Below are 12436 nucleotides of genomic sequence, written 5' to 3' on the forward strand. Positions count from 1 at the left end.
TTGAGCTAAGCCACTTAGCAGCTGTAATTATTTAGGATGAGTGTTAGTTCCAAAAATAAATAGGTAGCAAGAGTTGAGTGCCTGGGAGGCAGAAGAAGTCAAAGGGGCAGCTTATCGGGCTGAGGCTTTTCAAATCAGTAAAGTCAGAAGATTGATTTTGGATGCTTTATGAATACAGGATCTAGTTAAATTTTGGTAGTAGTGTCAAATAGCAGACCCAGAGTGAGGGAGAGGAGTATACCATCCACAGGAACCTTCTCTTTCCTCTACCTCAATTGCCACAACCCTGGGACCCTTACCTTGTTCAACTTGGAATATGATGAGTTTCAAGGACTTCTGGAGATTCTGGGCCTTTGTGGCCAGCTCCATCTTGCACTTGGCTATGTGGTCAATTTGTGGGACGAAGGGCTTTCCATCTGCTGTGGCACTGTCTGCATATGCTGTACTACTCTTCTCAACTGCTGCATCTTCAGCAAGGATATCAATCAGGACACTGAGCTTGTCATACATTAAGTCGCTCTATGTGGGGAAGGAGACAGGGCATTGTTATGAGGGATTCATGCTCGAAAGGACAGAATGAGGAGTCAGATGGTATGGAGAGAGGTGGGGAGGAGTTAATAGTTGGCAGGGAACATTGACCATAGAAAGCTGTATGTGGGGAGATGAAAGTTTAGGGTAAGAACTACTTGGGTAGATGTAATAAGATAACCAAAGGGTGTTAAGGGTTCAAAGAGACATTTGTTTGTGAGCAGCTGCAGGCATCAATGCATGTTGCCTAGTCTTTTTCATGTCACAGTGGCCTGTAAGATGATGTGTAATATGGCAAAATTGAGGAAAGATAAACATTTCTGGATTGGTGGTTTCATGGGCTTGCTCCTATGGATGTGGATATGGTTCTGGATGTGTGCCTGGTGTCTGCCTTTGTCTGTGTGGATGTTTGCGGGGGTGTAGTGTGTGATTATGGCTTGATTCCCAGCTCCATCACTTACTAGTTTGTGAGTGGAGGCAAGTACCTTAATCTCTTTGCATTTTTATATTCTAGGGTAATTGTGAAGATTAAATAAGTCATACATTTTAAGTGCTTAGAACAGTGCCTGGCACAGAGTAAGTGTCATGTTAAGTATTAGCTATTATTGTTACTATTGTTGTTATAGAGGCGAATGTGGGTATATTTCTAGCATGTAGTTGTATATATTTTGGAGCATGTTCTGGTATACAGCCATGTTCATGCATGCTTGGTGCACACCGTCTAGATGTGGACAGATGCTTGGCATATACTTTGGTACATGGTACATGGATAAGTATGTATAGTGCCACCCTTCATTTGGTGAAGGGTGAAAAGTTTTGCACCACAAAGAGTACAAGAGAAAAGAATGGAAACTTACTTTCAAAATCACAGACTCTATTGCTGTATTGTTCTGTTTTATCCGGCTCCAGGCCTTTACGATATCAACCACAAAATCTTCCACTGCTGAGCACAGGAATCTGGAAAGATAAGATAGATGGCACAATGTAACATGGACCATGAGGTCCAGAGCCCTTCTCTCATTATGTTAGTTTCTATATTCCTCCTCTTCCTTTTCCCTCTCTCTTTCTTGATCTCTCCTCTCTCCCTTTCCTTCTCTCCCTACTCCCTCTCCCCTCTTTGTTTATTCTGATTCTTCATGTGCATATGGTGAAATATGCTAATATTAAAGAGAGTTTAAATAGCATTTCTTAGCCCAAATTCTGAATTTCTGGAAAACAATTCAGTTGGTTCAGCTTGGGTCAAGATTTCATCCTAGGTCAAATCAGCTATGGTTCAAAGATCCAGCTAATTTAGTAGAGACAAATGACTTTGGAACTGTAGGGAGTGTTTCTCAAAAGAGAATGTGATATACTTGGTGAGAACCCACCAGAGTCCCAGGAGGAATGAATGACCCACGTATTTAGAGGGGGAGATTGTGTTGCTCAGGCTATGAGAAAGCAGCTGTAGTAGGTACTACAGAGAGTTATCTAGGAATCAGATGGAAATCTATCTTTGAAATTTTGTCTTTTTGGAATAGGAGGAACCTTCACCCCAATCTCATCTTTTTTCCCCCTAAACTTTCCATTCAAGAAGTTTTAGTTGGGAGAAACTCTACTTGGAGAGGTAAACATGCTTTCCTTGGACATAACCCCCAACATATTAAAATGAGCCCCATATCTGCCTAAGAAATGGCTCATGAGGGGCAAAAACACCCCAAAGATTGAGAGCCAAAAGAATACTGACCTGGTTGCGATGATCATCTCTGTCGGATACTTGGCCTTCAGGATTTTGTTCAACTCAGTGGTTGCAGATTCTAAGTGTTGGATGGCAGCAGCCTAGGGGGGAAAAGGAGTATTGAGACCTAGAATCTTAGCGCTTTGATAGGGTGCTACCCATCCTCACCCTTTCATCTCCTACTGATGCTCTACCTGCAACTCAACTACCTCTCTGAAAATAACCACAATTAAAGAATTATTGTTGAAGAACTCCACAGATAATCTTAGATCTGTGGTCATTCTAAAAATAAGAGGTGCATATTGTTTCCTCTATGAAACTAAACACTCAAAAATTGATATGAAGGAGAAACTGTTTGTTCCATGTTTCAAATGAACAAACAAATTCATATTATATAGCTAGTAAATAATAAATCTGGGATTCAAACCCACATCTTTCCAACCAAAGTGTCACCTCTTATATATAAAATTAAAAATAATAATAGGATCCACTTATATAGCACTTACTATGTGCCAGGCTCTTTTCTCAGATGTGTGTGTGTGTGTGTGTGTGTGTGTGTGTGTGTGTATTTTAAAGTAATCCTTTAAAAAATTCTATGAAATAAGAACTATTATCCCCACTTCACAGAAATGAAAACTGAGGCATAGGAAAGGGAGAGCTGATGAGTGGCAGAACTAGGATTTGATTTCAGGTAGTCTGGATCTTTCTTTTCTTTTTAGGGCTGCCCCTGCAGCATATGGAAGTTCCCAGGCTAGGGGTTGAATGGAAGCTGCAGCTGCCAGCCCACACCACAGCCATGGCAACGCCAGATCCAATCTGCATCTGCAAACTATGCCACAGCTCACGGTAACACCAGATCCTTCACCCACTGAGCAAGTCCAGGGATCGAACCCACATCCTCATGGATACTAGTTGGGTTCTTATCCCATTGAGCTATAAGGGGAACTCCTAGTCTGGCTCTTAAGTCTGCTCTCCTAACCACAACTTATATGCATCCCTCTCCATCGCCCCCTATATTCAAACATCTACCAATTCCTGATGATCCTATCTCTTCAATAGGTTTTAAATATGTCCACCCACTTCTCCTTATCTCTATTACCACTTCACTAGTCCAGATCACCATCATCTTTTGTCTATACAATTACAGAACTGCCTATCTTTTTTTCCTTGTCTCTAGTCTTTGTTCCTTCAATTGTTTCTCCACATACCATGGGGATATTCTGCTTAAAACCTTTCTATTAGCTAGCAAACTAGATAGATGGATAGAAATGTGATTAAGAAAGTATAGTAAAATATTAATGGTAGAAAATATCAGTTAAAATTTCCTACTGTTTAAACATTTCATAATGGAATAAGAAAAATCCTCATGTATTTCTCATTGCTCTTAGGACAAAAGTTCAAACTTTTTTGGGGAAGAGATCAAGGTGGTGGATTAGGAGGACATAGAACTCATTTCCCCCCATGGTCACATCAAAAGTACATCTAAAATGTGGAGAAATTATCACAGAAAACTAAGTGGATACTGACAAAGAATTTTCAAAAACCGAGGCTGTAAGAAAGATGCACACAGAATTGAGTAGGAAGGGAAGAGAAGCAATCAGTTTGGAACCTGTGTCCCTGGGAGGAGACATAGAAGAGGGATGGGATTAAAAAGGCAGAAGCCTTTTTGGGGAGTGAGCAGTTCAAGCCACGTAATGGGCACCACAGCCCTTGGATCTGACACCAAACGACAAGTCCCCTTAGCTGGTTAGATTACCAGTGGGACTAATAGGAGGGCTGTAAGAAACCTAGACTCAGAGAGACTCAAATCAAGATGGTAGAGTATGAGAATATGAAACTCACTTTACCCCACGAACACATCAATATGTGCAACAGTTCTCTTTGAATACTAATAGGAAACTGGCAGAAAAACTCCTGTACAACCAAGACTGTAAGAAAGATGCGCTTGGAATCAGATAAGAAGGGAAGAGAACCAATGAAGTTGGGACCTGTTCCCCTAGGAGGAGACTCAGAGGAAAAGACAAACACCCACCCTGGGGAGTGAATAGCTTGAGCCACATATTGAGCACCCCAGCCCTGGGGTCGAACGCAGGGAATATAAGCCCTCTTGGCTGGTTGGAGAGCCGGTGGGATTCAGGAGGGCTGAGAAGCCTGACTATGCTCATGGAGAACCTGTGAATGTTAGCTAGCCTCCAAAGCAGGGCAGAAAGCGTGGATTAAAATACCCAGCTGGATGACTGGTCTCCTGTGATGACTCTGGTGTGTGCCCCAGCCTGAGCCAAACAAATGCTCCAACACCAGTTGCTTCACATAGAGCTCCACATTGGACTGAGGGCTGCCACAAGCAAGGAAGAAGCTTGGCTGTAAGATGCTATGATATAATCTATAGTGGAAAAAATCTGAAAAAGAATATATGTATATATCTGAATATATATAAAGAATATATTTTTATATATTCTGAATATATATAGAATATTTCTCTATATATCTGAATCACTTTGCTGTACACCTGAAACACTGTAAATCAGCTGTACTTAAATTTTTAAAAAGATGCTACAGTGGATCAAATCCTGAGTGGCATCCAAGCAGGGAAGGGGTGGCCATTACTGGCAATTGCACATATCAGAGGCAGACCAGATCTCTGATGGCAGCCAGACCACCACAGCTCATGCCTTGACCCCCCCGCCATGAACACCCACCCCAGCCTCTTTTGCTCCAGTACTGCTCTGCTCAGGTAAGGGTACCAGTGCTGGGAGAGGGAAGAGCACACACTTAAATGCATCAAGCAGATCTGACCTGAGCTTTAGGGCTTTTGATCCAGCAACTCAGGACTTGATCCTACTCCCAATAGGGCAGTGATGTCCACTGAGCAGAGGGAAAGCCCTGAATCACACTTGGCTCTGCCCTAGCACCTCTATCTCCAGCCTCACCTCCTACCAAGGTTTTACCTACCAGCACACCTGAAGAAAGGTGATTTTTACTCATATCACATCTAGATCTACCACAAAGCCACTGGGTACAAGCAGACTGCATAGGAACACTCCTACATAAGGACATCCCTTCAAGACCAGCATAGGTATTGACCTAATTTCATAGAGATAGAGAAAGATAAGCAAAATGAAAAGACAGGGGCCTTTGTCTCAATTGAAAGAGAGAGCGAAAAGCCCTGGAAAAACAATGAATGAAACGGAAATAATTTACTAGATAAAAATTTTAAAGCATTAGTAATAAGAAAGATAACTGAATTAGGGGAAAAATAGATGAACGCAGTGAGAGATTTAACAAGGAACTAGCAAATATAAAAGAACCAGTCAGAACTGAAAAATACAATAACTGAAAAAACACACTGGACGGAATTAACAGTGGACTAGGTGATACAGAAAAACACATAAGAGATCTGGAAGATAGAAAATGGAAATCACACAATCAGAATAGCAAAATCTATATATATATATTTCATATAATATTGGTCCCAGAAGAAGAGAGAGAGAAGGTGGTTGAAAATGTTTTAAATGAAATTATAGCTGAAAAGTTCCCATACCTAAGAAAGAAACAGATATCCAGATATAGGAAGTACAGAAGGTCCCAAATAAGATGAACCCAAACGGACCCATACCAAGACCCATCATAATTAAAGTGTCAAAAGTTAAAGAGAGGATTCTAAATGTAGCAAGGAAAAATAGTTAGTTACAAGGGGACCCCTGTAAGACCATCAGTTGATTTCTCTATAGAAACATTGTAGGCCAAAAGGGAGTGGCAAGATATATTCAAAATCTTGAAAGGGAAAAACCTGTAATGTAGGATACTCCACCCAGCAAGATTATCATTTAGAATAGGAGAGAGAAAGAACTTCTTAGACAAGCAGAAACTAAAATAAATGAGCAATACTAAACCTACTCTAAAAGAAATATTAAAGGGTCTTCTCTAAATAAAAAAGAAGAATCCATAGAAAAGGAAAATTCCCAAATAGGAAAGGCAAATATATAATAAGGATTTATGATCATTTAAATAAACAAGCACATAGATTAAAAGAAGAAAAAATGTAAAATCAATTATAAAGACAACAGTAAAGGGATAAGCATGAAGATATAAAATATGACTTAAAAAATAAAATGTTGGGGGGAGTAAAAATGTAGATCTTTTAGAATGTGTTTAAATTTAAATGACTATCAGATTAAATAAAGTAGATATAATTATGGGTCAACATATTTGAACCCCATGGAAACCACAGATCAAAAACCTTCAAAAGATAAACAAAAACCAAAAAGAAAGGAAATCAAGCATATTACTAAAGAAAATTGTTAAACTACAACACGAGAAACAAAAAAGAATAAACAGAGAACTACAAAAACAACTGGAAAGCAAGTAATAAAATGGCAGTTAAGTACATACCTATCAATAATTACTTTAAATGTCAGTAGACTAAATGTTCCAATCAGAAGACAGTGGGCTGACCAGATTAAAAAAGTCAGACCCTTCAATATGCTGCCTAAAAGGGAATCTATTCAGAGCTAAACACACATGGAATAAAGGTGAGGGGATAGAAAAAGATAATTAATGAAAACAAAAATGACAAAGTAGGGGTTAGCGATATTCATATAGGACAATATAGACTTTAAAATGAAGGCTATAATAAAAGACAAAGACAGAGAAGGGTATTATATAATGATAAAGGGATCAATACAAGAAGAAAATATTACACTTGTTAACATATATGCACCCCAAACAATAAGGTCCTACTATATAGCATGGAACTATATCAAATCTCCTGGGACAGAACATGATGGAAAATAATATCCTAAGAATGTATTTATGTATGAGTGAGTCATTTGCTGTAAAGCATAAATTGGCAGAACACTGTAAATCAACTATACTTTAATTAAAAAATATACACCCAATATAGGAGCACCTAAATATATAAAGCAAATACTGACAGACATAAAGGGAGAATTTGACAATAATACAATAATAGTAGAGGATTGTAACACTCCTCTGACGTCAATGGATATATCATCCAGACAGATAATAAGAAAATAGTGGACTTAAATGACACAATAGACTAGTTGGACATAATAGATATCTACAGGACATTCCATTCCCAAACAACAGGATACACATTCTTTTCAAGTGCATATGGAACGTTTTCCAGGATAGATCACATGCTCACATGCTAGGCAGTAAAAAAGCCTCAACAAATTTAAGAGGATAGAAATTATATCAAGTATTTTTGCATGTGTGTGACCAAAACAGTATGAAACTAAAAATCAACTACAGAAAGAAAAATAGGAAAAACATAAACACGTGGAGGCTAAACAACATGTTACTATAAAACTAATGGGACAATGATGAAATCAAAGAGGAAATCAGAAAATACCTCAAGAAAAATGAAAATACAAATATAACTTTCCAAAATCTATGGGATGCAGCAAAAGCAGTTCTAAGAGGGGAGTTCGTACCAATACAGGCCTTCCTCAAGAAACAAGAAAAATCTTAAAAAAACAAGAGTTAGAAAAAGAAGAACCTACTACCTAAAAGAGTTAGAAAAGAACAAATAAAGCCCACAGTCAGCAGAAGGAAGGAAATGATAATATCAGAGAGAAAATAAATAAAATAGAGACAGAAAAAGCAATAGAAAAGATCAGTGAAACCAAGAGCTAGTTCTTTGAAAAGATAAATAAAATTGACAAAACTTAAGCCAGGCTTACCAAGGAGAAATGAGAGAGGACCCAAATAAACAAAGTAAGAGATGAAAGAGGAGAAATAAAAGCCAATACTACAGAGATACAAAAAAAAAAATCAGATTATGAGCAGTTATATGCCAATGTATTGGAAAACTAGAAAAAATGAACACATTTCTAGAAAAATTCAGACTCAGTCAAGAAGAAACAGGAGTTCTCTGGTGGCCTAGCAGTTAAGAATTGAGTGTGGTCACTGCTGTCACTCAGGTTTGATCCTGGCCTGGGAACTTCTGCATGCTATGGGTACAAATAACCAAAACAAACGAAAAACAACAACAACAAAAACCCCAGACAATTTGAACAGACTGATCACTACTACTAAAGTTGAATTTGTAATAAAAAAAACTTCCAGCAAACAACAGTCCAGGACCAGACAGCTTCAGAGAGGAATTCTAACAAACATGTAAAGAAGAGCTAATACTGATCCTTCTTAAACTATTCTCAAAAATCGAAGAGGAAAGAACACTCCCAAATTTATTCTAAAAAACCGCCATTACCATGATACCAAAACCAGACAAAGAAGCTACTGAAAATTTATAGGCCAATATCTTTGATGAATATAAATGCAAAAATCCTTAAAATATTAACAAACTGAATCCAACAATATGTAAAAAGGATATACACTAAGATCAACTTGGATTTATTCCAGGGTCATGAGGGTAGATCATATTAATTGATTTGGCTACAAATCAATTAATATGATACATGAGTTTAATGAAAGGAAGGATAAAAATCATGTGATCATCTCAATAGATGCATAAAAAGCATTTGACAAATTTCAACATCCATTATAAAAATTCTCACCCAAAGTGGGTATAATAGAGGGAATATATGTCAACATAATTAAGGCCATTATGATAAACCTATAGCCAATATCATACCAACAGTGAAAAGCTGAAAGTCTTCCCACTAAATTTAAGAACAAGACAAAGATGCTAACTCTCAGAAAGTTCTAGCCACAGCTTTCAGAGAAGTACAAGAAATAAAAGGCATTCATTTTGGAAGAGGTAAAACTGTCACTATTTGCTGATGAAATGATCTTTATATAGAGAACTCCAAAGTCTCCATCCCCAAATATTAGGGCTAATAAATGAATTCACCAAGGTTGAAGAATACAAGATTAATATGCCAAAATCTGTTGCATTTCTATACACTCATAATGAGCTATCAGAAAAAGACAGCAAGAAAGCAATCCTGTTTAAAATCACATAAAAAAATACCTAGGAATAGACTTAACTAAGGAGGTGAAAGACCTATAATCTGAACAGCGTAAAACATTGATGAAAGAAACTGACGATGACTCAAAGAAATGGTAAGATATCCCATGCTCTTAGATTGGAAGAATTAATATTGTTAAAAATGGCCATTCTACCCAAAGTAATCTACAGATTTAATACACTCCCTATCAAAATACCTATGATATTTTTCATAGAACTAGAAAATAAAAACCCATATAGAACCACAAAAGACTGAAATTGCCAAAGCCATCTTGAGAAAAAGAACAAAACTAGAGGTATAACCCTCCTGAGACTTCAGAATATACTACAAAGCAATAGTAATCAAAACATCATGGTATTGGCAGAAAAACAGACACATAGATCGATGGAGCAGAAACGGAACTGGAAATAAACCTATGCACCTATGGTCAATTAATTTATGACAAAGGAGGCAAGAATATAATGGAGAAAATACAGTCTCTTCATCAAGTGGTACTGGGAAAACTGGATGGCTACATGTAAAACAATGTGACTAGAACATTCCCACAGACCATATACAAAAATAAATTCAAAAAGTGGTTCAGGAGTTCCCATCATGGCTCAGTGGATAATGAATCCGACTAGGAACCATGAGGTTGCAGGTTCGATCCCTGGCCTTGCTCAGTGGGTTAAGGATCTGGTATTGCCAGGAGCTGTGGTGTAGGTTGCAGATGTGGCTCAGATCCCACATTGCTGTGGCTCTGGCATAGGCCAGCAACTACAGCTCTGATTAGACCCCTAGCCTGAGAACCTCCATATGCCATGGGTGTGGCCCTAGAAAAGACAACAACAACAACGAAGCCAAAAAAGTGGTTCAAAGACCTAAATGTAAGACATAACACCATAAAACTCCTAGAAAAGGACATAATCAGACAACCCTTTGACAAAAATCATATTTTTTGGGTCAGTCTTCTAAGGAAAAGGAAATAAAAACAAAAATAGATAGGACCTAATTAAACTTAAAAGCCTTTGCATAGCAAAGGAATCCATTAATAGGATAAAAAAATTATGAAAGTGGAGAAAATATTTGTAAATCATGTGGCTGACAAAGGGTTAATATACAAAATATACAAGCAGGTCATACCACTCAATATCAAAAAAAGAAACAACCCAATCAAAAACTGAGAAGAGTTAAATAGACATTGTCCTGAGGAAGACATAAATATGGTTAACAGGAACAGGAAAAGATGCTCAACATTGATAATTATTAAAGAAATGCAAATCAATACAACAATGAGCGATCACCTCACATCTGTCAGAATGGATATCACCAAAAAGTCTATAAATAAGAAATGGTGGTGAGAATATGGAGAAAAGGAACTCTAGTAAACTGTTGGTGGGAATGTAAATTTGTGTGGCCACTACGGAAAACAGCATTTCCTCAAAAAACTAAAATAGAACTACCATATGATCTAGCAATTCTACTCCTGGTTATATATCCAGAAAAAAAAAAAATGGAAACGCTAATTCAAAAAGATATATACATCCTAGTTTTCATAGCAGCACTATTTAAAATAGCCAAGACATGGAAGCAACCTAAGTGCCTATCAACATATGATTGGATTAAGACAAACACACACACACACACACACACGGGAATATTAGCTATTAAAAAGAATGAAATCTTCCCATTTGGAGCAATGTGGATGGACCTAGAGAATATTATGCTTAGTTAAATATATCAGACAAAGAAAAAATACTGTATGATATCACATATTTAGAATCTAAAAATATATAAATGGATATATATATATACATATATATGAATGGAAACAGACTTACAGATGATAGGAAGCAAACTTGTGCTTACCAAAGGAGAGAGGGAGAAATTAGAGATACGGGATTAACAGGTAGAAAATACTATATATAAAATAGACAAGCAACAAGGATATACTGTATAGTACATGGAATTACACACATTATCTTGTAATGCCTATAATAGAGTATAATTGCAAAAATACTGAATCACTATGCCATACACCTGAAACTAATATAATATTGTAAACCAATTATATAATTTTTTTTTTCTTAAAGAAGTGGGTATCTAAAGGAAAGGAAAAATCCCACTAGTCCAGGCAAATACATGGTAAATGCTAAGGAATAACCACTTAAATAAGCTAGTACAAAGAGTAAAAGAAGAAAAATTGTAAAATCAACTATAAATACCATAGTCAGTAAAGGGATAAACATGAAGATGTAAAATGTGACATCAAAATACAAAGTATGGGAGAAGAGAGTAAAAATGTAGCTCTTTTAGAATGTGTTTGAACTTAAAGGGCTATCTGTTTAAAACAAATAGTTATCATTATAGGTGAACATATATGAACCCCATAGTAACCAAAAATCAAAACTCTATAATAGATTTACACACAAAAAAGAGAAAGGAATAAAAAAAATAACACTATAGTCATCAAATCAAAGGGAAGAAAAAATATAAAGGAATAAATAAGAATGACAATCCCCCAAAACAGTCTTCAATTTCACTGCTGGGTATATATTCAAAGAAAATGAAAACACTAATTTGAAAAGGTAAGTGCACCCCAATGATCATAGCAGAGCAATTTACAATAGCTAAGATATGGAAGCAACCTAAGTGTTCATCAATAGATGAGTGGATAAAGATGTGGTGTATGAGTACACACACATACACAATGGAATACTACTCAGCTGCCATTTGCCACAATGTGGATGGACCCTGAGGGTATTATGCTTAGTGAAATAAGTCAGAATAAGACAAAGACTCTATTTTATCACTTATATGTGAATTGTGAAAAAATTAATTTATATTTAAAAAACAGAAACAGACTCACAGGTGTAGAGAACAAACTAGTGACTAGCAGTGTAGAAGGATGAGGAGGGGCAAGATAGGGGTATTGGACTCAAAGATACAAAGCACTATGTATAAAATAAATAAGAAAGTTGGATATATTGTACAGCAAACAAATAAACATAGACTCCTCTAGTGCAGAGCACATATACACTTGCTTATTCTTGAGACAAGGCAGAAAAAAGCAGATTGAAACTGAATGAGACTCTGAATGATGTCCTGCAACCACTCTGGCACAGGCCCAGCCTGAGCCAAGTGCCCATTCTACCCTACCTACTTCACAATAGCTGTTCTACACTAGGGTTAGAGCTGATGTGGCTGAAGAGAGTGCTCAGATGTGAGGTACTATACCAAGACAAATGAAAATGGAAAT

General features: G+C 37.0%; 1 protein-coding gene across 2 annotated transcripts in view; it reads right to left on the reverse strand.

The window, feature by feature from the left end:
• The window catches only part of DGKK (diacylglycerol kinase kappa), a 167712-nt gene that overhangs the window by 17455 nt on the left and 137821 nt on the right, over positions 1 to 12436 (reverse strand). For both annotated transcript variants that reach the window (XM_013990902.3, XM_085007928.1), the window contains exons 13-15: positions 2252 to 2343; positions 1386 to 1485; positions 300 to 519 (exon numbers count right to left, since the gene is read on the reverse strand). In XM_013990902.3, the coding sequence (XP_013846356.2) occupies positions 300 to 519; positions 1386 to 1485; positions 2252 to 2343 (412 nt within the window). The remainder of the gene's footprint in view (positions 1 to 299; positions 520 to 1385; positions 1486 to 2251; positions 2344 to 12436) is intronic.

The sequence above is a fragment of the Sus scrofa genome, chromosome X (assembly GCF_054392235.1).
Source record: "Sus scrofa isolate SSC_HxYL_T2T_F1_AM1 chromosome X, Sscrofa_HxYL_maternal_Yorkshire_Landrace_v2.0, whole genome shotgun sequence".
In the NCBI taxonomy this organism is placed as follows: Eukaryota; Metazoa; Chordata; class Mammalia; order Artiodactyla; family Suidae; genus Sus; species Sus scrofa.